This window comes from Oncorhynchus gorbuscha, linkage group LG16 (genome assembly GCF_021184085.1).
Source record: "Oncorhynchus gorbuscha isolate QuinsamMale2020 ecotype Even-year linkage group LG16, OgorEven_v1.0, whole genome shotgun sequence".
Taxonomy (NCBI): Eukaryota; Metazoa; Chordata; class Actinopteri; order Salmoniformes; family Salmonidae; genus Oncorhynchus; species Oncorhynchus gorbuscha.
Window position 1 is genome coordinate 33,470,061 of NC_060188.1, and position 26,636 is coordinate 33,496,696.

Below are 26,636 nucleotides of genomic sequence, written 5' to 3' on the forward strand. Positions count from 1 at the left end.
AAATAGTCGAATAAACCTTATTTTGTAACTTTTCACTTTAGATATAAAATAAAAAATCTGCCAAATGGAGTCTCAGATCCGCCAGAACTATCACCACGATTGCGAAGCTGCTATCAACCGGATGATCAACTTGGAGATGTTTGCCTCCTACACCTACACTTCAATGGTAAGGAGTCTACCAAGATGACCGTTTTGTTTCTACCTGTATTTTTATGCCTAGGCCTAAATGCTTTTTCACCTTTTTTTATGTTGGTCTAGATAATTAATAGCAAATAAATTCCGTGAAGTGCATATTTTTTTCCAAATGAAGCAAGGAATCTATCCTGTTTTAGGCAGACGTAACAACTCCTTGACAGGTTAATCGGCAGATTCAAATGAGACTACAGAAGACTGATTCATGCCTTTGTCATAAAGTTTAGTTGCCACAACGTAACAACGCCCAGTCACGTTTGGCATGTTCTTTTTTATTTTTCTAACCTTAGTTTTATGTTTATCCACCAGGGTTTCTATTTCTCCCGTGACTATGTGGCTCTGCCTGGTTTGCGCATTTCTTCAAGGAGAACAGCGACGAACAGAATGCTGTCAAGCTACTTTTTCAGAATGTTATTTTTTTCTGTTAATCCACAGGATGTCCCTTTAAGGATGACGATTGGTCATGCCAGTAGTGTTCTATGTTATTCTTACTAACCTGTTTGAGAAAGTGAAGCTCCAGTTCCATTGCTTGTATTCAGAGTCTTTCTTATTACATAAATAAGTACTAAGTGTTAAGACACTACACAGAACAAGCGAGGTGGACGCATTTTACTCCAGGACATCAAGGTGAGCGCCTGAGCGTCGAAAAACACATTTAGATTGTAGACCGATAAATGTCTTTACCACTTGTACACACTCTCCTCCATGGAGTAAGTTGATCTAGATAACCTGTAGTCCTGAACATACTGCCTCTAACCACTGAACTGAAAGTGTAAGGGGTGTAACTAAACTTTATCCTAACCTTAACATCTGCTAGTAGTCTAGTCATTAACATTTTCTGTGTTCACTCTGTCCTGTGTAGAAGCCAGAACGTGATGAGTGGGGCAATGGGCTGGAGGCAATGCAGTGTGCTCTGCAGCTGGAGAAGAATGTGAACCAGGCCCTGCTGGACCTGCACAAGATTGCCTCTGACAAGGTTGACCCCCATGTAAGTTATGGTGGAACCACATGTATGTATCACATAGAATACAGGAGATGATCAGGTATCTCTGCTAATTAATGACATGATTGTGACCTGCTTAACATGCACACAATAGTCCACAGATGCACACTATGCAGTTAATGCATAAGTTTGCAAAAGGTGCAGCAGGTTGTCTAGTGGTTAGAGCTTTGGGCCAGTAACAGAGGTTGCTGGTTTGAATCCCGGAGCTGAGAAGGTAAAAATATGTTCCGCCCCTGAACGAGGCAGTTAACCCACTGGCATCCTAATGTGGAACAATGTAAATAAGGAGTGTTTCTAAACTGACTTGCCTTGTTAAATAATAAACTGCAGAATCTCATCTTCCCTGAGTCCATTACCACCAGGCTCTTGTGTGTCACTATCTACAATGGTCTGTATTCATTCTCTTGTCTGACCTGTGTTTTCCCTCTGTAGCTGTGTGACTTCCTGGAGACCCATTACCTGAATGAGCAGGTGGAGGCCATTAAGAAGCTGGGAGACTACATCACCAACCTCACCAAGATGGATGCTGTCAAAAACAAGATGGCAGAGTACCTGTTTGACAAGCACACCCTGGGAGGCCAGAGCTAAACTACTTTCATCCCCAGGCTATGGCCTCCAGCCTCAGAGCAGGACTCCTGGCTACTCTGATAGATCCTCCTGGCTTTGCATTTATAGGGAGGGGAGAGTGTTAAACTGGTGAATTGCAACACTGCTGTGACATTGATGTTTCTGTTGACAACACTACTTGTATTTGAGGCAAGGCTTCTTGTAAAACAATTTAAAAAATATCACTAAAGGTTGTTGCTGTTTTGTAAGTGTTGACCTGTAGTAATGGATGTTTTATCAGTCTATTCAGGTTCTTTGCTCTGTCTCACTGAGCATCTTCATATCAGTGACAATTGTAGACCTACTAGTGGCTGAGGGTCATAACAATAGGAGAAGTTTAACATGAGTTTTAGAAAGGATGTTACCTCTGACCACAGAGGGTGTCATATACCTTATCTTGTAATAGTGCCATGTCAATTACGGGACCAACTGTCAACTCAAGCTCCATAGGATTGAAATGGTTAACTACAGTTGTGGACCTTTACTCTGTGCATCACAAGTTTATTAGACAGCCTAGAGGTCAATCAAACCTGTTAACCAGTTGTGATGAAGTTCGGCTTTAACTGACACCTAATATGTACTCATTTTGTTTCAGTTGATAATGCCCAATTATTCCCCTACAGCAAATTATGAACTGTATGTGCCAAATGGTAATGAGTCAAGCCTCTCGTTCATAAGGGGCTTATTGGAGTTTTCATATGGTCGCAGAGCTACTGGTAATTCACTGAAGACTGTCATTTTCGTAATTGACAGGCAAGCTCAACTTAAACTTTAACTGGAAAAAATATGGATCGACATTGTAAATGTGTCTGTATGGTGGATAGACCACCTGGTTAAAAGGGGAAAATGGCCTAATCAGCAATTGCGTTTTCAATAATTGCTATATTCTTTTCACAACTGCCACCAACATTTACAACCAAGTATTAATGAGTATCTGCTAATGGGGATCCTAATAAAATACCAATTACCGAATTGGGCTGCAGAATGAAGGAAAAGCAGCCAACAAGTGCTCAGCATATGTGGGAACTCCAAGACTGTTTGGAAAAGTGTGAGGACCTGAGCCCTATGACCATGCCTCAGAACTACCTGGCCTGAACACTCCCCAGTCCACCGGGTTGTGCTGCTGCTCCAGTTTCTGCTGTTCTTCCTGCATCTATGGAACCCTGACCTGTTCATGAGACATGCTGTTTCGTTTCTCCATCGACCTCTCAACCTCTGAATGCTGGGCTATGAAAAGTTAACTAACATTTACTCCTGAGGTGCTGACATGTGTCCTCTATAACCACTGTGATTATTATTTGACCCTGCTTGTCACCTATGAACATCTTGAAGAACGATCTGGCCTTAATGGTCATATACAGTGCATTCAGAAAGTATTCAGACCCATTGACTTTTTCCACATTTTGTGACGTTAAAGCCTTATTCTAAAACTGATTACTTGTTTTTCCTCATCAGTATACACACAATATCCCATAATGACACAGCAAAAACAGGTTTTCAGACATTTTTGCAAATCTATATAATAAATAAATACGGAAATATCACATTTACACAAGTATTCAGACCTTTTGCTCAATACTTTGTTGAAGAACCTTCGGCAGTGATTACAGCCTCAGTGTTCTTGGGTATGATGCTACAAGCTTGGCACACTTGTATTTGTGGAGTTTCTCCTATTCGTTTCTGCAGATCCTCTCAAGCTCTGTCAGGTTGGAGGTGGAGCGTCGCTACACAGCGATTTTCAGTTCTCTCTAGAGATGATCGGGTTCATGTCCGGGCTCGGGCTGGGCCACTCAAGGACATTCAGAGACATGTCCCAAAACCACTCCTGTGTTGTCTTGGCTGTGTGCTTAGGGTTGTTGTCCTGTTGGAAGTTGCACCTTCACCCCCAGTCTGAGGTCCTGAATGCTCTGGAGCAGGTTTTCATCTCTTTGTACTTTTCTTTGTTCATCTTTCCCTCGATCCTTGCTAGTCTCCCAGTCCCTGCCACTGAAAAACATTCCAACGGTATGATGCTGCCATCACCATGATTCACCGTAGGGATTGTGCCAGGTTTCCTCCAGACGTGACACGTGGCATTCAGGCCAAAGAGTTCAGTCTTGGTTTCATCAGACCAGAGAATCTTGTTTCTCATGGTCTAAGTGTCACGCCATGATCTGTTTCACTTGTGATTGTCTCCACCCCCTTCAGGTGTCAATTATTTTCCCCGGTGTATTTATCCCTGTGTTTCCTGTCTCTCTGTGCAAGTTCGTAATGTCAAGTCAACCAGCGTGTATTTCCCGTGCCCCTGATTTTTCTAATCTCTCTTTTGCCAGTCCTCCCGGTTTTGACACTTGCCTGCCCTCACTCTGAACCTTCCTGCCGCTCTGTACCTCCTGGACTCTGACCTTGTTTTGATCTTTTTGACTGTCCATGACCATTCTCTTGCCTGCCCCTTGGATACCAATAAATATCAAAGACTCAAACCATCTGCCTCCCGTGTCTGTCTTTAGGTGCCTTTTGGCAAACTCCAAATGGGCTGACAAGTGACTTTTACTGAGAAGTGGCTTCCATCTGGCCACTCTACCATAAATGCCTGATTGGTGCTGCAAAGATGGTTGTCCTTCTGGAAGATTCTCCCATCTCTACAGAGGAACTAACCCCCTTAAGATTGATTGTTGTTGTCAATATTCTAAACAAATAATGTAATCAATGTTCTGCAACATATGCTTCAATAATGAATGTATTTGCTGTGCTAGACCTTATGGATAATGTTAGCTTTATAATTGTTATTTTATGTTCAAAACCTAGAAAACCATGCCAGATTGTAACAAAATTAGCCCTGGAGCATTTAATATATCTATTAAACAAAACAAAGATTTGTATAACACTTATGAATAATCTAATGTTAGCATTAAACAATCAAGGCCGTAAACACTTGTTGGACAATAATTGTACAAATGAAATGCCTTTTATGTTGTCTGACAGAGTGGACATGAATCCACTTGCATTTAATGAAAACATTGGTTGTTCCTTTACATGGTGTTAATAGCTGATACTTTGGTCTGTCAAAATATAAACGTCACATTTTGTTAATATTAATGCAATTATTTGTAGAAAAAAGTTGATTGTTCTTTGTTCGAATGTATGTGCATTATGGAAAACATGCCTGAAACTCAGTCATAATTAGTAGTAGAATAATGGATTGGCAACAATTTGGCAGCTTCAACTTTTAGAAGATCAGCAGGATAGTGAGGCTAATAATTTCAACCACCTACAGTAAATATATTCAAGTTCACAAACATTAAGCATTTGAAACTCAAACCGCTTTTTCTATAATCCTGCAGATTTGTTATCATTCTCCAAAGCCTCCAACATTACGCCTGCCTGCCCATCGTGGTATTGGGAATCTGCTGACACTTGAGAACTCATCTGAATTAGAAATCAAACTCTGGTTCTCTTATTGCAGACCAAATTGTATACATTTTCCCCAGTTGTTTTTTAGAGAACATTGTATTGCAAGGTATGCTACAGTATATTTGTAGGATATGCTTTGTTGGCTAATTTGCATATGCAACTTAGTTTTTAAACGTACATTCTAGCATACTTGACACACACATCTTTCTATCTAAAAGCTTTTGCTTGGCTTTCTACGCAAAGTATATGATTGAATGTTTCTTTAAGCCAGCAGCTTGTAACTTGAAATGAGACATATAATCAGGTCAAAACATGACAACAACAAAAAATGTCCCTGACAGATAGCTAATGAAACACTAGCCTCATGAGCAGGCAAATTGACAGTTACAGTAGCAGGCTAGGCTAGTCAAACTAACATTGGCTAGCTTAGAAAAAACTTGGCTAAATGGTCAACGGAGTTACCGCAATTTGTATTGCATGCTGCACTTTTCAAGTGCACTCAAAAACAAATGTTTTTCTGCCATTTAAAAAAAATCTGAAAACGTTGTGAGGCCACGGCCGTTTTCTGAAGAATTGCATTATGGGCCCTGACAGCACGGAAATAATGTCCACTGCTTGTATACTACGTATTTTGGCAAATTTTGTATGACATCGGGGAACTTCTGGCATACTAACTATATCCATACTATGACCAATAACCATACTACATACTCCACTTACATCACAAATAGTATGGTTAGTGGTTAGTATGAGTATTCGAACACAGCTCTAGTTCTTATGAATACCAATGACGTTTCAACTACATGGCTGTATTGAGCAATAACCCAGCACCCTGAAAGCACCCTGTCAACAGTTGTGGAAGATCGGGTCATGTGAACTGAAGTTGTTAGGATGGTACTTTATTTATTCATTTATTACTTGATTTATTTTCATTAGCTAGCAAACACAGACCTTTTTCAACAATAACCACTGTAGTTAGACCTGCACTGTAGCATATTGATTTTGCCTGATACTATGGCTTTAGGTGTTACCAATATAATTTTACTTTTTAATAAACAAAGTTTTTTTTTATATATAAAAAAATAACAGACCGAGATGAAGCCGTCAAGGCGAGATCTTTTACTTTGCCCAAAATCTTTCCGTGTGAGATAATCCCGTTTTATTTTCTAATTACTTGAGGATTTTGATTGAATAGAAGTTTCGTCATTTTTAAGCTTTTACAAATGTACTGATATATGTGGATGCACGTGGCATTTCGGAAACTTTGAGAAAAACGACTTTCAGTTGTGCGTGTTGTTCACACTCATACCTGCCCTCTCATTAGCTAGAATGGTCCCCACCTGTTCCTGTCTTCAATCATTGAGCACATGCATTTCCATTGTGGTCACTCGGCTCTCTTGTCAATATAATACATGATCTTTGCTTCAGTGTATGAGTGGGATCATCATTTATATATATATATTTATTTATTTATTTATTAATTATTATGAGCACAACGATACAAAAAAAATATACAAAGAAGAGTACATAAACCTAACAGACAGGGGCATTACATATCAAGATTCCTTTTCAATTAGTTAGACACTTTTTATTTAATTTTTTTACTTCACCTTTATTTAACCAGGTAGGCCAGTTGAGAAAAAGCTCTCATTTACAATTGTGACCTGGCCAAGATAAAGCAAAGCAGTGCGACACAAACAATAACACAGAGTTACACATGGAATTAACAAACGTACAGTCAATAACACAATAGAAAATATGTATATATATACAGTGTGTGCAAATGAGGTAAGATTAGGGAGGTAGGGCAATACATTGGCCGTAGTGGCGAAGTGATTACAATTTAGCAATAAAACACTGGAGTGATAGATGTGCAGAAGAAGAATGTGGAAGTAGAGATACTGGGGTGCAAAGGAGCAAAAAAATAAGTAACAATATGGGGATGAGGTAGTTGGATGGGCTACTTACAGATGGGCTATGTACAGGTTCAATGATCTGTGACCTGCCCTGACAGTTGGTGTTTAAAGATAGTGAGGGAGATATGAGTCTCTTATATTGCTTTTTTGTTTTTACATTTACTGATCTTTTCAAAATAATATTTCAATTCTATCTTAAATAATGTGAAGAGGGGTTTGTTCTTTGCCCACTTCATTGTATGGATAAAGAATTTTCCATGAAAGATAAACAAATGAACAATGAAAGTTAAATCAGGGTCCATATAATTTGGATCAAAATAAAACGTAATATCAGTGTCTCTCAGATTAGCATTAATATTCTTCTCTTTAAGATAAAATCTTCTAACTCACTCCAAAATCTTCTGACATAAGAGCATAAGTATACAATCTGGAATAAGAAAGACATAAAACACAAAAACAAGTCTTAATTTTTTCTGGTTTGACAACAACATTATTTGGATTAAACAATTATTGAATAATGATGGCCAACGATATGATTAGCAAGAATTCATGAACACACAATGTCACATTCACTCCTGAGGAGTGGGGTCGTCATCAAATTATCCACTAAATTCCTGTTGAAATTCTAAAGGTGATTGGCTACGCTCTGTGAGGGAGGATTTCACTGATGTATTCCGTTTGGAACAATAAATAGTGCGAACAAGGATCCTTCCAGTTAGTTCACAAGTCTGAGAAGACGCATGAAGAAGTTCTTGCTTCAACAGTGATTGAACGGAACTCCTCTGCTTTCGTCCCGCATTATAGAACATTCCGGATTGATAACATAACACTTACTTGAACTATAATAGCAAGATCGTCGAATAAACCGTTTTTTTTGTACCGTTCATTTAGATATTAAAGAAAATCTGCCAAAATGGAGTCTCAGATCCGCCAGAACTATCACCACGATTGCGAAGCTGCCATCAACCGGATGATCAATTTGGAGATGTTTGCCTCCTACACCTACACTTCAATGGTAAGGAGTCTACCAAGATGACCGTTTTGTTGATCTACCTGTTTTATTATTATGCCTGGGCCTAAATTCCACTTTTCACCTGACTTTTCTGTAGCCTATAACCTCAACTCCGTTAAGTACACATTTGAGTTATACTTGGCTTGGCTATTAATTGCCTCCAGGTTGGTATAACATCCAAATGAAGCCGAGAATCTATCCTACCTTGGACAGAGCGCGTAACAACTCCTTGACAGGTTAATTGTCAGGCCACCAAGTAGACTACAGACTAGATTTATTCATGCCTATATCATCAAGCTTAGTTGCCACAACATGAACAGAATGCCGAGTCATGTTTGGCATTTTTTTCTTCTAACCACACTGTTTTGTTTATCCACCCAGGGTTTCTATTTCTCCCGTGACGATGTGGCTCTGCCTGGTTTCGCGCATTTCTTCAAGGAGAACAGCGACGAGGAGCGGGAGCACGCCGACAAGCTACTCTCCTTCCAGAACAAGCGAGGTGGACGCATTTTACTCCAGGACATCAAGGTGAGCCTTTGAGCATAGGAAACACGTTTTTAGATTGTAGATGATAGAAAATGTTTTTACTCCATGGAGGAAAGTGTCTCCAGCATTAAGTTGCTCTAGAGAACCTGTAGTCCTGAACATACTGCCTCTAACCACTGAACTGAGTGTGAGAAGTGTAATTCTGTTCACTTTATCTTAACCTTAACATCTGTTAGTAGTCCTCAATACTTCTGTGTTCACTCTGTCCTGTGTAGAAGCCAGAACGTGATGAATGGGGCAATGGGCTGGAGGCCATGCAGTGTGCTCTGCAGCTGGAGAAGAATGTGAACCAGGCCCTGCTGGACCTGCACAAGATTGCCTCTGACAAGGTTGACCCCCATGTAAGTTATGGTGAAACCACATGTATGTATCACATAGAATACAGGTACTGTCCCAGGAGATAACTAATGACACAGGATTGTGTGACCTGCTGCTTTGCCACTACACGATAGTCCAGATGCCTACTATGCAGCTAATGCATAAGGGGCGACAGGTTGCCTAGCGGTTAGAGCGTTGGTCCAGTAACCAAAAGGTTGCTGGATCGAATCCTCTAGCTGACAAGCTAAAAATCTGTTCTGCCCCTGAACAAGGTAGTTAACCCACTGTTCCACGTTAGGATGTTTCTGTAAATAATTTCTTTTTAACTGACTTGCCTAGTTATATCAGCACTTATTCCATTACCACCAGGCTCTTGTGTTACTGTATCTACAATTGTCTGTAATCATTCTCTTGTCTGACCTGTGTTTTCCCTCTTTAGCTATGTGACTTCCTGGAGACCCATTACCTGATTGAGCAGGTGGAGGCCATTAAGAAGCTGGGAGACCACATCACCAACCTCACCAAGATGGATGCTGTCAACAACAAGATGGCAGAGTACCTGTTTGACAAGCACACCCTGGGAGGCCAGAGCTAAACCACTTTCATCCCTAGGCTATGTTCTCCAGCCCCAGACCAGGACTCCTGGCTTCTCTGATAGATCCTACTGGCTTTACATTTATAGGGAGGGAGAGTGTTAAACTGGTGCAGTGCAACACAGCTGTAACATTGAGGTGTTTCTGTTGACAACACTACTGTATTTTGGAGGCAAGGCATCTTGTAAAACAATTAAAAATATCAATGTTTTTGTTGATGATTTCTAAGTGTTGACCTGTTGTAATGATGTGTCAGTCTATTCAGGTTCTTTGCTCGGTCTTACTGAGCATCTTCATACCAGTGATAAATACTGACAATTGTAGACCTACTCGTGGCTGAGGGTCATAACAATCGGAGAAGTTTAATAAAGCATGTTACGTCTGACCACAGAGGGTGTCCTTTACCGCATCTTGTAGTAGTGCCATGTCAATGAAGGACCCAACTGTCAACTCTAGGTCCATAGGAGTGAAATGAGTAACTACAGTTGCTGTAGACCTTCACTCTGCGTATCCCAAGTTTATAAAATGTCCAAGTCAATCAAACCCTTGCGTCCTGCTGGGTAAATCCGTTAGCCAGCTGTTATGGTGTCTTTCTCTAACATTCGGCTCTTACTGACACACTCAATCTTCACTCATTTTGTTAATTTCAGTTGGTAATGCACACTAGTTCCCCTACAGCAAACTCTGAACTGAATACTCAATAGTAAATCTACAAGTCTCTCGTTCACCATACGGGGCTTGTTGGAGCTGTCACATGGTTGCAAAGATACTGATAATTTACTGAAGTATAACATTTTGGTAATTAACAGGCAAGCGTAACTTTAATACTTTACACTGAGAAAATATTGCTACATATTTTGGTGTCCAACTAGTAACAGTTTCTAGTGGGTAGACCATTTGGTTAAAGGGGGAAATGGCCTAATGAGAACAGTGTCAAATCAACAAAGGCATTTTTGAAAACTGCAACTATTCTCTTTTCACAACTGCCACCAACATTTACAACCAAGAAGTATTGACATGGTAAAATAGAGTACATTTAAATAAAATATGGTGTTCACGGAGTTGGTTTATATTTAGGGTAATGTTTTGCAGCTAAGTCATTCTATTTCAAAATCCATTTTACCTGTGCCAAGGCCACACAGAGGGCCAGAGATTTGTGATAACCTGACACTCCCAAAAAAAGCCACTAGATGGCATCTGATTAAAAAGCATATTCCTTAATTGACCAACATTGGTATTAGTTATGGATCCCATTTAGCTGTTGTCAAGGCAGGATTTACTCTAAATGGGGTCCAGCAAAAATAAAGGCAGTTTGATACATTCTAAAAAAGATTTCAAGCCTCTACCACACAAAATCCATTGTGTGTCTATATTGCATATGTTATGGTGTTTGTGCCGATGTGTCTCTTCTCAGTCCCTGCTGTCCCATAAGTTGTATTTTTATCTATTTTTAAAGTCTTATTTTACTGCTTGCATGAGCTACTTGATGTGGAATAGTCGGCATGTCATGGCTCTGTGGTACTGTGCACCTCCCATAGTCTGTTCTGGATGTGGGGACTGTGAAGAGACCTGGTGGCATGTCTTGTGGGGTATGCATTGGTGTCTGAGTTGTGTGCTAGTAGTTTAAACTGACAGCTCGGTGCATTCAACATGTCAATACTTCTCACAAATACAAGTAGTGATGAAGTAAATCTCTCCTCTACTTTGAGCCATGAGAGATTGACATGCATCATATTGTTAGCTCTCTGTGTACATTTCAGGGTGAACCGTGCTGCCCATTTCTGGGCCAATTGTAATTTTCCTAAGTCCTTTTTTGTGGCACCTGACCACACGACTGGACAGTAGTCCAGGTGCGACAAAACAAGGGCCTGTAGAACCTACCTTGTTGATAGCGTTGTTAAGAAGGCAGAGCAGTGCTTTATTATGGACAGATATATCCCCATCGTAGCTAGTGTTGTATCAATATGTTTTTACCATTTCAGAAGTTTATTCTCAACTTGTTACATTTCCACATTATCCATTACAAGATTTAGTTGAGGTTCAGGGTTTAGTGTTTTTATTTTATGTCCCAAATACAATGCCTTTAGTTTTTGAAATTCATGTATTTAGGACTAACTTCTTGCCACCCATTCTGAAAATGACTGCAGCTCTTAAGTGTTGCAGTGATTTCACCTGCTCTGGTAGCTGATGTGTGTCGTGTTGAGTCACAGACACACAGGCTTCACTCAGCACCAGTGAAAGTCATGAGTAAAGATTTAAAAAGTAAGGGGCCTAGACAGCTGCTCTGGGGAATGCCTGACTCTTCCTATATTATGTTGGAGAGGATTCCATTAAAAAACACCCTCTGTGTTCTGTTAAACAGGTAACTCTAGATCCACAATATAGCAGGGGATGTAAAGCCATAACACTTACGCTTTTTCCAGCAGCAGATTATGATCAATAATGTCAAAAGCTGCAGAGAAGTGCTTTATTTATTTTTAATCTTTATTTATTTAACTAGGCTAACTAAGTTGGTTAAGAACAAATTCTTATTTACAATGACGCCCTAACAAAAGGCAAAAGGCCTTTCACGACAAGAGAGACAACACTACATAAAAAGAGACCAAAGACAACAACATAGCATGGTAAGCAGTAACTGGAGTCCGTTGTAACAGATAGGCCTACATTATTCAGTGTATATACATCCTTGGCTGAGTACCAGTGGAAAGTTTGGGTCAGTCAGGTCAGCAATAGTCTAAGTTGCTAGCAACAAGATAATGTTTTGAGTGTATAATCTAGCTCACTGGGTCTCAAACCTGGTCCTGAGGACCCAAAAGCAATAAGCATAACAACCTATATTATGGGTTTGCATGGGGTTGTCCATCTACATTTACCCCAGTGTGCTAATCATTAGCTAGATCACTGGTTCTCAAACCTGGTCCTGGGGACCCAAAGGGGTACACATTTTTGTTTTTGCCCTAGCACTACACAGCTGATTCAAATTCTTCAACTCATCAAAAGGCTTTGATGATTTGAATCAGCTGTGTAGTGCTTGGGAAAAAAAACTAAAATGTGTACCCCTTTGGGTTTTGAGCACTCTGGAGCAGGTTTTCATCAAGGATCTCTCTGTATTTTGCTCTGTTCAGCTTTCCCTCGATCCTGACTAGTCTCCCAGTCCCTGCCGCTGAAAAACATCCCCACAGCATGATGCTGCCACCACTTTGCTTCACCGTAGGGATGGTGGCAGGTTTCCTCCAGATGTGACGCTTGGCATTCAGGCCAAAGAGTTCAATCTTGGTTTCATCAGACCAGATGATCTTGCCTCTCATGGTCTAAGAGTCCTTTAGGTGCCTTTTGGGAAACTCCAAGTGGGTTGTCATGTGCCTTTTACTGAGCAGCGGCTTCCGTCTGGCCACTCTACCAAAAAGGCCTTATTGGTGCAGAGATGGTTGTCCTTCTGGAAGGTTCTCCCATCTCTACAGAGGTAGTAACACCCGTAAGATTGATTGATTTTGTTGTCAATATTCTGAACAAAAATTGTAATCACTGTTCTGCAACATATGCTTCAACAATGAATGTATTTGCTGTGCTAGACCTAAGGATTAAGATTAGCTTTATAATTGTTCTTTTATGTTCAAAATCTAGAAAACCATGCCAGATTACTAACTAAATTAGCCCTGGAGCATTTAATATAGCTATAAAACAAAAACAAAAATGTGTTTGGAGATTTGTATTACACATGAATGAATAATCTAAATGTTAGCGTTAAATAATGAAGCACTTGTTTGACAAAAATTGTACAAATTAAATGCCTTTTATGGTGTCTGACGGAGTTGACATAAATCCACTTAGTTGCATTTAATAAAAAAATAGGAGGTTGTTCCTTTACAGGGTGTTAACAGCTGATACTTTTGTCTGTCAAAATATAAACTTCACATTTTGTTAATATTAAGACAAATATTTGTAGAAAAAAGGTAGATTGTCCCATCTTTTAAGAATCACTGAGCTCGAAAACAGCAACATTTTTCTATCTGCCCCATGGCAAAAAACATTCATAGATTTTAGCTACACTAGATATGATATCCAAAGATAGTTGTTATCAAAGATTTCTGATATAACCAAAGATAGTTGTTATCCAGCATTTCTGGATATTACTGGTTTGCCTAATCAAAACACTGCAATAGATTCTATAACTAACCTGGTATTGGCTGTACTCTCTTCGTTCCATATTCTGGAAACCAATCTTATACATGTCCGTGTCCATTTGAAAACACAGAAAACACAGATAGATAATACATAAATAAAATATTTTTGAGGTTTTCTCCAGTGTTTGTTTATTTGCCTGTTGCCTTTTCTTTTCAGGTTTTGCCTTACACACTCTAGTGCAGGAATATTCAACTCTTACCCTACGAGGTCCGGAGAACTGGCTTCTAGGTCCAGAGTTGAGTTTGAGGGGTATAGTGCATTTTAAAGTTGAAGAGCACCAACCACAGATGCTCCCTAGACCATCTCAAGGACTAAATGCAATATAGAATCAGTGTGACGAGGTGACAAAGAGATTGTTTTACTATTGTAACATGCAGTGAATAGAATTCTGTTGTCCTCTGGTTTAGAAATCAAACTCTGGTTCTCTTATTGCAGACCAAATTGTATACATTTTCCCCAGTTGTTTTATAGAGGACATTGTAATGCAAGGTATGCTACAGTATATGTGTAGGATATGCTGTGTTGGCTAATTTGCATATTCAGCCTAGTTTTTACACCTCCATTCTAGCATACATGACACACACATCTTTCTATACGCTTTTCTTTGGCTTTCTAATCAAAGTATATGATTGAATGTTTCTTTAAGCCTGCAGCTTGTTACTTGAAAAGAGACATGTAATCAGACCAAAACATGATAGCTAATGAAACACTAGCCTCATGAGCAGGCAAATTGACAGTTACAGTAGCAGGCTAGGCTAGTCAAACTAACATTGGTTAGCTTTAAAAAAAAAAAAAAAAGGCTAAATGGTGAACGGAGTTACCTCTTCATGGGACAATTTGTATTGCATGCTGCACTTTTCAAGTGCACTCAAAAACAGATGTTTATCTTATTTCCGTCTTTGGGAGTTCATCAAACACATACTGCAAACAGTTTGAGTTTTCAGACCTCACCTGAGGCTGTGTTTACATCCTAGATAGAAGCAGTGTTAAACTATACTTTTATGAGAAAATGTGCAAGAATTGAAGGTGCCAACAAATGTTATAGTTATTATAAGAATGTTTAACTGTCATATACAAAATAATCTGCTCCCCCCTCGATCATTTTTTCAGCTTCCACCCACAACCTATAGTTGCATATTTGCATATTTGAATTAATACTTGAGAGAGTAGCCCCCCATTCACATTCTATTCCATATTCTGAGCCATAGGCCTATTCAAGCCTTTACACTTTATGTAGTTGGTCCAAAGTTGGCATCATGACACTCACTTTAATTGGATTGATCATGTATTTCTTTCCCAGTTCACTTTCACTACAACAAAGTAATCAGCCTCTCTGTTTTCAGCTAGACTAACACACTACTTGTTTAATTTGATTCATTATAGAATCTTCAGCTTATTAGGACTGGACATGATTTCCTTTACAACCATGTGTGTGTGTGTGTGTGTGTGTGTGCGTATGTATACTTTTTAATGAATTGATACTGCAATTAAATTTTGTAATCAAGTCAGCAGTTAACTGAGTATTAGCCATTAGACATTTTGTGACATATTCTGGTCTAGTGGTAATGCTGCTGACTCTGGACCCTTTGCTGCATGGATTCAAACCCTGTCTACACTTTCATATCTGTATTCCTCTACCTTTCTGTCACACCCCTCTCATTCATAACTTGATATCTCAATAAAGAAAGAGAAAATACTTATATCATTTCAAGACCATTTACTACCCAAACATGATGAAGGGAACATAAATAGAATAATGGGTTTTGATATTGGTGGGGATTCTGAACTGGTATAGTTAGACAAACAGTTTAAAGTAATACAGAAAAATATTGGTATTTGAGTTCCAATTGACTAAATTGACAACATTTTCAGGAAAGTTGTTGTATTTTCCCTTCAAATCACCAGAAACAACCATTCACAGCTATTTGTTTAAAAATGCCTTACTAAGTTACACAGTACATGTAAGGTGCATATAGTATATAGTACATATAGTATATGTTCCTGCTGTTCTCTCCTTCTTCCCTTTTTCCTTTTTTTCAAATCTGGTATCAACCGGTCTTCGCCCATTCATCACCCCTCATGTCTGTTTCTGCAGTCACAAAGTGGCGCCTCCGTCCACCATTGTCACTGATAACAGAACAGAACTACCTTGAGATGGTGGATAAAGAAGATAGTTCACACCGGCCGTTTACCACTGTCTGCTTAAGGAGGTGGCTCCTTAAGCAGACAACAATGCAATAGTGGTCTGCTTAGTTAACTGACTTCCATTGGGGGAAAAGAAGGAGTGGGCTGTCTTGCTTCCTCTTCCATCTCTGCTTGAGACTCCAGAATGCTGAGTCACAATGACAAGGCAGAAATACAGCCAGGCAAGAGCCTGAGTCAGTCCATACTGTAGTAGAACCAACAGGAGGTTATGACAGGAATAAGAAGTGGCACAAATTTCACTGGGGACAGGGGGGACATGCATTTTTGTCCCCTCCGCAGTTTTATCATTGGAATGTGATACAAAACAAGGCAACGGTGTGCTTTTGGACCGTGCGGATCTCACCGAGCAGTCGGGAAGGCTGTTTTTAGTGTTTATTCAACCCATCCAAAATATTAATATATATATGCCCCCCCCTCACAACTAAAACCAATGTTGCGCCCCTGGTAAAAATAGTGGGAGGGAGTAATAGGGAGAGAGGGTGAGGGGGAAAGATTACAGACTAAAAACACTGTCACCCTTCAGAACCTCAATAGAAATAGTTATGTAATGGTTAATCATTGACAGTATTACTTAATGTTTATAACTTTGTGCAGCTGGTCACATGATGGACCCTGTCATGACTTTAACAACTTAACACAGGTTCTCGAGGTTGAACATTACAGAAGAGATTTGCATAGAGAAATTAAGACAATTATTTGACACTTCAATTTTAATCCTGTTTGCTCTTCTGCTAAAATATGGTCACTTAGAACAACCTGGAAGAGTAGACGTAACATAGTAAAAGTATATTCGGGAATACTCCAATTAGTATGATATGTTTTGTATGGTATGTATTAATTTGCAGATGTCCATCATCCTTTTCATATTATATTTTACTAATTGCAATTTTTACAATATGTTACAATTTGCCATTTTTATAATATGTTATTTGATAAACATATGATATGTTACAAATTCCAATTTGTTGTGGCTAAATTTAGCTCGGTGGCTAGGTGCTAACATTAGCTAGGTGGCTAAAGTTAGTGAGGTTAAGGTTGGCTAGGTGCTAGCGTTAGCTAGGTGCTAAGGTTAGTTAGGTTAAAGGTTAAGGTGCTAAAAAAGTAAAGTTACGGTTAGGGTTAGGGGAAGGGTTAGCTAGCTAAGTAGTTGCAAAGTAGCTAAAAAGCTAGTAAATAGTTGCAAAGTTGCTAAAAAGCTTAAGTTAGGTCCGGTTAGGTTAGTGAGTTAAAGGGCAACCTTTGTGATGCTAGACGTTTGCGTTATATGCTCACCCTAACTTATCCTTTAAGCATGACACATCATTTAGTCAACAGGTGATGTCCCTTTTCCCTTTTAAAAAAAAAAAGAAGGAATGCCAAGTATGTCACAGCCCTTTTTGGAACACCAGTTTAAGCATAAGTCTGTCACTCCCAACAGTCTGAAGAAGCTTTGTCTCATTGTCTGCAAAACTTTGTTTGCACTCATAATGAAAACATTACACTATAAACTGAGGTTGAGTCTAAAACAGTTGATAAAAGTAACAGAAAGCAGGGCACATACTTCAAGGATTATCTATGAAGACCCTTACCCCCATTTGAAGCAGCTTCATAATTGTTCATCAAACAATGCACCTAGATAGTAGCTATGACAAACTGATAGATAGAGCCTGTTTTGGCTTACATTTTAGGAGAAAGGGGGTCCTGTCCTCAAAAAATTGGAGTAGAGGCACTACCTTACATACTAGGCCAGGAAAGATCAGGGGCTGGGTGGCTGCTGGGGGGAGGAGCTTCCCCATCAATGTAATGTTATTCAATGTGATCTAAAAGGCTAAACTGATCCTAAATCGGCACTCTTACTCTGAGAGGCTTGATGCATACTGCCCCAGAAGACCTAAGTAGTGTTCGATTACCAATTCTAACATACATACTGCATACTATATACTATTAGTTCATAGGGCTCCCGAGTGGCGCAGCAGGGTCAAAGGCACCGCCTCCCAGTGCAAGCGGCATCACTTTAGTACCTGGTTTGAATCCAGGCTGTATCACATCTGGCTGTGATTGGCCCAGCGTCGTCCGGGTTTGGCTGGAGTAGGCCGAATTTGTTCTTAACTGACTTGCCTAGTTAAATAAAGTTACATTTGAGTATACTGTAAAAGAACTGTAAACTTCTAGATGAGCTTACGAAGCGTTTCACCTGTCTACTGCTGAAGCTGATGGTGTTTCTATGCAACGTCTTGCTTGTTAGCATAACTAATTACTAGCGAGACATTGCACGATTTCGGGTGTGTTTGTAAATTAAATCTGGAGTGCCAGAGCACGCTCTCTGCGTTCGTAAATTCAGAGCGTTGTCAGATTGTCCATTCGTAAATGTAAAGCGTTTCGCCCTCGGAGCGTTCAGAGCCCGCTCTGGCCGAGGAGTAGGGTTGATCCGAGCATTTTGACCTCACAACGGAAGTCAAGCACCCAAGCTAACTGGCTAACTTGCTAGCTACTTCCAGTGTCCATTGAGAACGCACAATGACTATACCTTGAGAACAAGTTCTCATTTACAACTGCGACCTGGCCAAGATAAAGCAAAGCAGTGTGACACAAACAATAACACAGAGTTACACATGGAATAAACAAACGTACAGTCAATAACACAATTTTAAAAAATCTATATATAGTGTGTGCAAATGAGGTAAGATTAGGGAGGTAGGACAATAAATTGGCCAGTGGCGAAAAGTGATTACAATTTAGCAATTAAACACTGGAGTGATAGATGTGCAGAAGATGAATGTGCAAGTAGAGATACCTGGGTGCAAAGGAGCAAAAAAATAAGTAACAATATGGGGATGAGGTAGTTGGATGGCTACTTACAGATGGGCTTTGATTTGATTTTGATTTGGCTATGTATAGATGCAATGATATGAACAATAAATAGAGCGAATATCTTGAAAACAATATTTCTCAATTCAAGTATTAAAGTTTGGCTTGCCTGTTAATTACCAAAATGACAGCGTTCAGTAACTTAACAGTAGCGTTGCAAGCTGTCATCCCCCTCTTCCAAAGGTTACCCTAACCATATGACAGCTCCAATAAGTCACTTAAGAACGAGAGACTTGTAGAATAATTCCTTTTTTTGAGTATTCAGTTCATAATTTACCCGGAAGGGGAACTATTGGGCATTACCAACTGAAGTAAATAATGAATGACAATTTGTCAGGCAGAGCTACCAGAGCAGGTGAAATCACTGCAACACTTAAAGTAATATTGAAAAATATTTTTACTTGAGTTGTGATTGGGGTACATTGGCCAAATGATCAGGAACGTATTTGGTGTATTTTCCCTCCAACATTCATCAGAAACAACCATATTACAGCTATTTGTTTAAAATGCCTTCGTAAGTTAGAAAGTATGTTACCGCTGTTCTCTACTTCTTCCCTTTTTTTTCTAGTCTCAGGACGTTTTCGCCCTCATCACCGTCTGTTTCAATAGTCATGAGACCCAGTCTCCTTCCACCATTGTCACGGTGATAGTGGGGTACTTCATAGACACCAATGCGATAGCGGTCTGCATAGTCCTTGACATCCATTGAAACAGAACCATTGAGGGAGTGAACATTTTGCGTCCTCTTCCGTCTCTGTTTGGGTCTCCAGAATGCTGAGTCACAATGACAAGGCAGAAATACAGCCAGGGCAGAGCCTGAGTCAGTCCATATGGTAGTACAACCAACGGGAGGTTATGACAGGAGAAAGAGTGGGAAGGAGGGAGACAAATAGGAATAGAGGGGGAGGGGGAAAGAGTACAGACTAAAAACGCTGTGTCACCCTTCAGAAGAGTTCTGTAATGGTTAATCATTTATAGTATTACTATCACTTCTGTTTATAACTTTAACTTAAGAACATTCTTAGTTAGTACGATTAATTTGCAACGCTAAGAGATGGATAAAAATGTACAGGGTGGGTACCTGGAGGAAAAAAGGGGAGGGTCATGCTTTTTCAATTTCAGTCAAGAGGAGGGTTTACTATTTTTTAAATCTAGTGCAGGGGAGGGACTTGTAATTTGAAATTCTCTGTTGGGCGTGAAATATGAAGTGTGCCTAAAGGTTATTTAGCGTGGTCTCAATCAAATGATTCATAGCCTAAAGGCTGCAGGCTACGAAGTGCATCCTCGGAGAAGCACAGAGCAAGGTTATATTTCTAAGATAGCTGCTGGGATAGCGTAAATAAAACTAGACTGCATTACACACTGCAACGGATATTCCAACCCTGAGGCCTGCTCTGCCCTTGCTGATCAAAACCTTCTTTTTTGCTGCCTTCTTTTTTGCTGCAGTTCAGGAGAGTCAAAGAATTCCTCAGAAAAGTATTTTTAATTCGGCCTCGTCCAAAAAATGCAATATCTTGAGCATAGACTAGCCTATGGCCTATGTTCTGTTCAGTTTGAGAAGGAGAGCATTTGAGGACCGGAGGTCAACTATGATAGCTTGCTACTACTATAATTGATTTGAAGAAAAACAATATGTTTCTTGCCCATGATGTATTTATCCAAGTTATTGACATCACAATAAGCCAGATTTGAGTTACTTACATTGTGGTGCTGAAACTTGAAGCAGCAATCGCAGCACAATCATTTGGAAATGGACAGCTGATAGTGCTGAAAATAGGCAAATTGGAGAAGGAATAATTCATTTAAACCGTATTCATTTAATTAGAGGAGGAGGCAAACAATGTAATTGGCTTTTGAAGTAATCTAATTCTGTACCTTTAGATTGATTAAGCTATTTATTTTCTGTACAAAATATGTTTAAACCCAGACAGGGAAACCCTTGTGGCCTTCTGTTGTTAAAGAAGAGTAGAAGTCTGTTAAATCTTACATTTGTCTGCGTCGGTAGACCTACTGTCTGGGGTGGAAAGGTAGGCCTAACTTTTGAACGAAAGTACCATAGTCAGATTCCTAACAGGGACCGTTTCGTTGCAAACAAGACAAACTGATTTGGCATTGGAGAAATATGATAAGATCACTTGTGGGGTAAACTCCCCCCCACCCCCATTGATGTAGACATTAATGTGTGACGATGCTTCATGGGTGGCTGTTGTTGATTTGTGTAGAGGGTCCCTGGTTCGCTTCCGGGTAATGGCGAGGGGACGGTCTAAAGTTATACTGTTACATTGTTGCTGTTGACCCGGATCACTGGTTGCTACGGAAAAGGAGGAGGTCAAAAAGGGGGGGTGAGTGGAACGGATGTGAAACGCTAGCTTAGTTATATCCTAAATCAAACGTAGAAGTAGACTATTTCTAAATGAGCCTAATATTAGAATTCTTCCTATTCTCTTGCCTGTCTTCATTCGTTGTGCACGTGTATTTCCATTGATAGAGTGGTCACTAGGCTCTCTTGTCAATATAATAAATAATCTTTGCTTTAGGTCATGTGTATGAGTGGGCTCGTCTTTAAATGACCCGCCTAGTTCCTGTTGAAATTCTGAAGGTGATTGGCTACGCTCTGTGAGGGTGGATTCCACTGACGCATTCCGTTTGGAACAATAAATAGAGCGAACAAGGCTCCTTCTAGTTCACAAGTCTGAGAAGACGCATGAAGAAGTTCTTGCTTCAACAGTGATTGAACGGAACCCCTCTGCCTTCGTCCCGCATTATAGAACATTCTGGATTGATAACATAGCATTTACTTGAACTATAATAGCAATATAGTTTAAGAAACTCTATTTTTGTACTTTTCATTTTGATATAAAATACAAATCTGCCAAGATGGAGTCTCAGATCCGCCAGAACTATCACCACGATTTCGAAGCTGCCACCAACCGGATGATCAACTTGGAGATGTTTGCCTCCTACACCTCAATGGTAAGGAGTTTACCAAGGTGACCGTGTTGTTGATCTACCTGGGTATTATTTTTATGTCTGGTCCTAAATAGCTCTTTTTCACTTGATTTTTCTGTAGGTCTAGAGAATTAATAGCAAATAACCTGAACTCCGTGAAGTACATTTGAGTTTTACTTGGCAAGGCTATTAAGACCCTCCAGTTAGATATAGCATTCAAATGAAGTTGGGAATCTATCCTACCTCTGTCAGAGCGCGTGACAACTCATTGACAGGTTAAATGTCAGGTTACCAAGAAGACAACGGACTCGACTAGACTGATTCATCCCTATATCATCAAGCCTAGTTGCCACAACAAGAACAGAATGCTGTCATGTTTTTATTTTTCTAACCATAATGTTTTGTTTATGCACCCAGGCTTTCTATTTCTCCCGTGACGATGTGGCTCTGCCTGGCTTCGCGCATTTCTTCAAGGAGAACAGCGACGAGGAGCGGGAGCACTCCGACAAGCTACTCTCCTTCCAGAACAAGAGAGGTGGACGTATTTTACTCCAGGACAATCAAGGTGAGCGCCTGAGTATCAAACACATTTGGATTGTAGACTGATAGGGAATGTCTTTCCTCCATGGTGGAAAGTGTCTACAGAGTTTTGTTGATCGAGAGAACCTGGAGTAGTCCTTAACATACTGCCTCTAACCATTGAACTGAAACTGTGAGGGGTGTAATTCTGTTCACTTTATCTTAACCTTAACATCTGCTAGTAGTCCTCAACACTTCTGTGTTCACTCTGTCCTGTGTAGAAGCCAGAACGTGATGAGTGGGGCAATGGGCTGGAGGCCATGCAGTGTGCTCTGCAGCTGGAGAAGAATGTGAACCAGGCCCTGCTGGACCTGCACAAGATTGCCTCTGACAAGGTTGACCCCCATGTAAGTTATGGTGGAACCGCACATCACATGTATGTATCACATAGAATACAGGTACTGTCCCAGGAGATGATCAGGTTGTTGTAGCTCTGATAACTAATGACACGGGATTGTTTGACCTGCTTCTTCACACGCGCACGGTAGTCTACAGATGCACACAATGCAGCTAATGCGTAAGGGGCAGCAGTTTGTCTAGTGGTTAGAGATTTATGCCTTAAAGGTTGCTGGATTGAATCCCAGAGCTGACAAGTTAAAAATGTATTCTGCCCCCTGAACAAGGCAGTTAACCTATTGTTCCACATTAGGATGCCATTGTAAATAAGTGTCAACGGACTTGTCTAGTTAAAAAATGGACACCTCATTATCTACACTTATGCCATTACCACCAGGCTCTTGTGTGTTACTGTAGTTACATTTACATTACATTTAAGTCATTTAGCAGACACTCTTATCCAGAGCGACTTACAAATTGGTGCATTCACCTTATGACATCCAGTGGAACAGCCACTTTACAATAGTGCATCTAAATCTTTTAAGGGGGGGGTAGAAGGATTACTTTATCCTATCCTAGGTATTCCTTAAAGAGGTGGGGTTTCAGGTGTCTCCGGAAGGTGGTGATTGATTCCGCTGTCCTGGCGTCGTGAGGGAGATTGTTCCACCATTGGTGGGCCAGAGCAGCGAACAGTTTTGACTGGGCTGAGCGGGAACTGTACTTCCTCAGTGGTAGGGAGGCGAGCAGGCCAGAGGTGGATGAACGCAGTGCCCTTGTTTGGGTGTAGGGCCTGATCAGAGCCTGGAGGTACTGAGGTGCCATTCCCCTCACAGCTCCGTAGGCAAGCACCATGGTCTTGTAGCGGATGCGAGCTTCAACTGGAAGCCAGTGGAGAGAGCGGAGGAGCGGGGTGACGTGAGAGAACATGGGAAGGTTGAACACCAGACGGGCTGCGGCGTTCTGGATGAGTTGTAGGGGTTTAATGGCACAGGCAGGGAGCCCAGCCAACAGCGAGTTGCAGTAATCCAGACGGGAGATGACAAGTGCCTGGATTAGGACCTGCGCCGCTTCCTGTGTGAGGCAGGTTCGTACTCTGCGGATGTTGTAGAGCATGAACCTACAGGAACGGGCCACCGCCTTGATGTTAGTTGAGAACGACAGGGTGTTGTCCAGGATCACGCCAAGGTTCTTAGCGCTCTGGGAGGAGGACACAATGGAGTTGTCAACCGTGATGGCGAGGAGCGTCTGCTAAATGACTTAAATGTAAATGTAAATGTAATCATGGAACGGGCAGTCCTTCCCCGGGAGGAAGAGCAGCTCCGTCTTGCCGAGGTTCAGCTTGAGGTGGTGATCCGTCATCCACACTGATATGTCTGCCAGACATGCAGAGATGCGATTCGCCACCTGGTCATCAGAAGGGGGAAAGGAGATGATTAATTGTGTGTCGTCTGCATAGCAATGATAGGAGAGACCATGTGAGGTTATGACAGAGCCAAGTGACTTGGTGTATAGCGAGAATAGGAGAGGGCCTAGAACAGAGCCCTGGGGGACACCAGTGATGAGAGCGCGTGGTGAGGAGACAGATTCTCGCCACGCCACCTGGTAGGAGCGACCTGTCAGGTAGGACGCAATCCAAGCGTGGGCCGCGCCGGAGATGCCCAACTCTGAGAGGGTGGAGAGGAGGATCTGATGGTTCACAGTATCGAAGGCAGCCGATAGGTCTAGAAGGATGAGAGCAGAGGAGAGAGAGTTAGCTTTAGCAGTGCGGAGCGCCTCCGTGATACAGAGCAGAGCATTCTCAGTTGAATGACTAGTCTTGAAACCTGACTGATTTGGATCAAGAAGGTCATTCAGAGAGAGATCAAGAGTTTTGGAAGAAAAGAAAGAAGGGATACTGGTCTGTAGTTGTTGACATCGGAGGGATCGAGTGTAGGTTTTTTCAGAAGGGGTGCAACTCTCGCTCTCTTGAAGACGGAAGGGACGTAGCCAGCGGTCAGGGATGAGTTGATGAGCGAGGTGAGGTAAGGAAGAAGGTCTCCGGAAATGGTCTGGAGAAGAGAGGAGGGGATAGGGTCAAGCGGGCAGGTTGTTGGGCGGCCGGCCGTCACAAGACGCGAGATTTCATCTGGAGAGAGAGGGGATAAAGAGGTCAGAGCACAGGGTAGGGCAGTGTGAGCAGAACCAGCGGTGTCGTTTGACTTAGCAAACGAGGATCGGATGTCGTCGACCTTCTTTTCAAAATGGTTGACGAAGTCATCTGCAGAGAGGGAGGAGGGGGAGGAGGATTCAGGAGGGAGGAGAAGGTGGCAAAGAGCTTCCTAGGGTTAGAGGCAGATGCTTGGAATTTAGAGTGGTAGAAAGTGGCTTTAGCAGCAGAGACAGAGGAGGAAAATGTAGAGAGGAGGGAGTGAAAGGATGCCAGGTCCGCAGGGAGGCGAGTTTTCCTCCATTTCCGCTCTGCTGCCCGGAGCCCTGTTCTGTGAGCTTGCAATGAGTCGTCGAGCCACGGAGCGGGAGGGGAGGACCGAGCCGGCCTGGAGGATAGGGGACATAGAGTCAAAGGATGCAGAAAGGGAGGAGAGGAGGGTTGAGGAGGCAGAATCAGGACATAGGTTGGAGAAGGTTTGAGCAGAGGGAAGAGATGATAGGATGGAAGAGGAGAGAGTAGCGGGGGAGAGAGAGCGAAGGTTGGGACGGCGCGATACCATCCGAGTAGGGGCAGTGTGAGAGGTGTTGGATGAGAGCGAGAGGGAAAAGGATACAAGGTAGTGGTCGGATACTTGGAGGGGAGTTGCAATGAGTTTATTGGAAGAACAGCATCTAGTAAAGATGAGGTCGAGCGTATTGCCTGCCTTGTGATTAGGGGGGGAAGGTGAGAGGGTGAGGTCAAAAGAGGAGAGGAGTGGAAAGAAGGAGGCAGAGAGGAATGAGTCAAAGGTTCTCTTTTCTGACCTGTTTTCCCTCTTTAGCTGTGTGACTTCCTGGAGACTCATTACCTGAATGAGCAGGTGGAGGCCATTAAGAAGCTGGGTGACCACATCACCAACCTCACCAAGATGGATGTTGTCAAAAACAAGATGGCAGAGTACCTGTTTGACAAGCACACCCTGGGAGGCCAGAGCTAAACCACTTCCGTCCCCAGGCTATGGCCTCCAGCCTCAGACCAGGACTCCTTGGTTCTCTGATAGATCCTCCTGGCTTTGCTTTTATAGGGAGGGGAGAGTGTTAAACTGGTGAATTGCAACACTGCTGTGACATTGATGTTTCTGTTCACAACTCTACTGTATTGGAGGCAAGGCTTCTTGTAAAACAATTAAAAAATATCACTGAAGTTTGTTGCTGTTTTCTAAGTGTTGACCTGTAGTAATGGATGTTGTGTCAGTCTATTGAGGTGCTTTGCTCTTTTACTGAGCATCTTCATACAGTGATAAATACTGACTATTGTAGACTTACTAGTGGCTGAGGGTCATAACAATAGAAGTTTAACATGAGTTTCATAAAGGATGTTACCTCGGACCACAGAGGGTGTCCTTTACCGTATCTTGTAATAGTGCCATGTCAATTAAGGACCCAGCTGTCAACTCTAGCGCCGTAGGAGTGAAATTGTTACCTACAATTGATGTAGACCTTTAAACTGTGCGTCACAAGTTTATTAGACAGCCTAGAGGTCAATCAAAACCGTTAGCCAGCTGTTATGGCACATTTCTCTAGTGATGGGAAGTTGGGCTCTGACTGACAAATTGTCACTCATTGTGTTTATTTCAGTTGGTAATGCCCAATAGTTCCCCTACAGCAAATTATGAACTGAATACTCAAAGGAATGATTCTACAAGCCTCTTGTTCTTAAGGGGCTTATTTGAGCTGTCATATGGTTGCAACGCTACTGTTACTTTACATAAGTTACTGAACGCTGTCATTTTGGTAATTAACAGGCAAGCCAAACTTTAATACTTGAA

At 41.4% G+C, this 26,636-nt stretch overlaps 2 protein-coding genes and 1 pseudogene across 2 annotated transcripts; all 3 read left to right on the forward strand.

Moving 5' to 3' along the window:
• The first annotated feature begins 655 nt into the window (after positions 1-655).
• Positions 656-2,395, forward strand: LOC123999748 (ferritin, middle subunit-like). The gene is made up of 4 exons (XM_046305778.1): positions 656-661; positions 781-819; positions 1,055-1,180; positions 1,628-2,395. The coding sequence occupies exons 1-4, from the start codon at positions 656-658 to the stop codon at positions 1,781-1,783; spliced, it is 327 nt and encodes a 108-aa protein (XP_046161734.1). The 3' UTR covers positions 1,784-2,395.
• Positions 2,396-7,802: 5,407 nt separating this feature from the next.
• On the forward strand, positions 7,803-9,969 carry LOC123999287 (ferritin, middle subunit-like). The gene is made up of 4 exons (XM_046304897.1): positions 7,803-8,125; positions 8,504-8,650; positions 8,884-9,009; positions 9,426-9,969. Exons 1-4 carry the CDS (start codon positions 8,024-8,026, stop codon positions 9,579-9,581), a joined length of 531 nt encoding a protein of 176 aa, XP_046160853.1. The 5' UTR covers positions 7,803-8,023; the 3' UTR covers positions 9,582-9,969.
• Positions 9,970-21,489: 11,520 nt separating this feature from the next.
• On the forward strand, positions 21,490-26,011 carry LOC123999288 (annotated as a pseudogene).
• Positions 26,012-26,636: the final 625 nt, after the last annotated feature.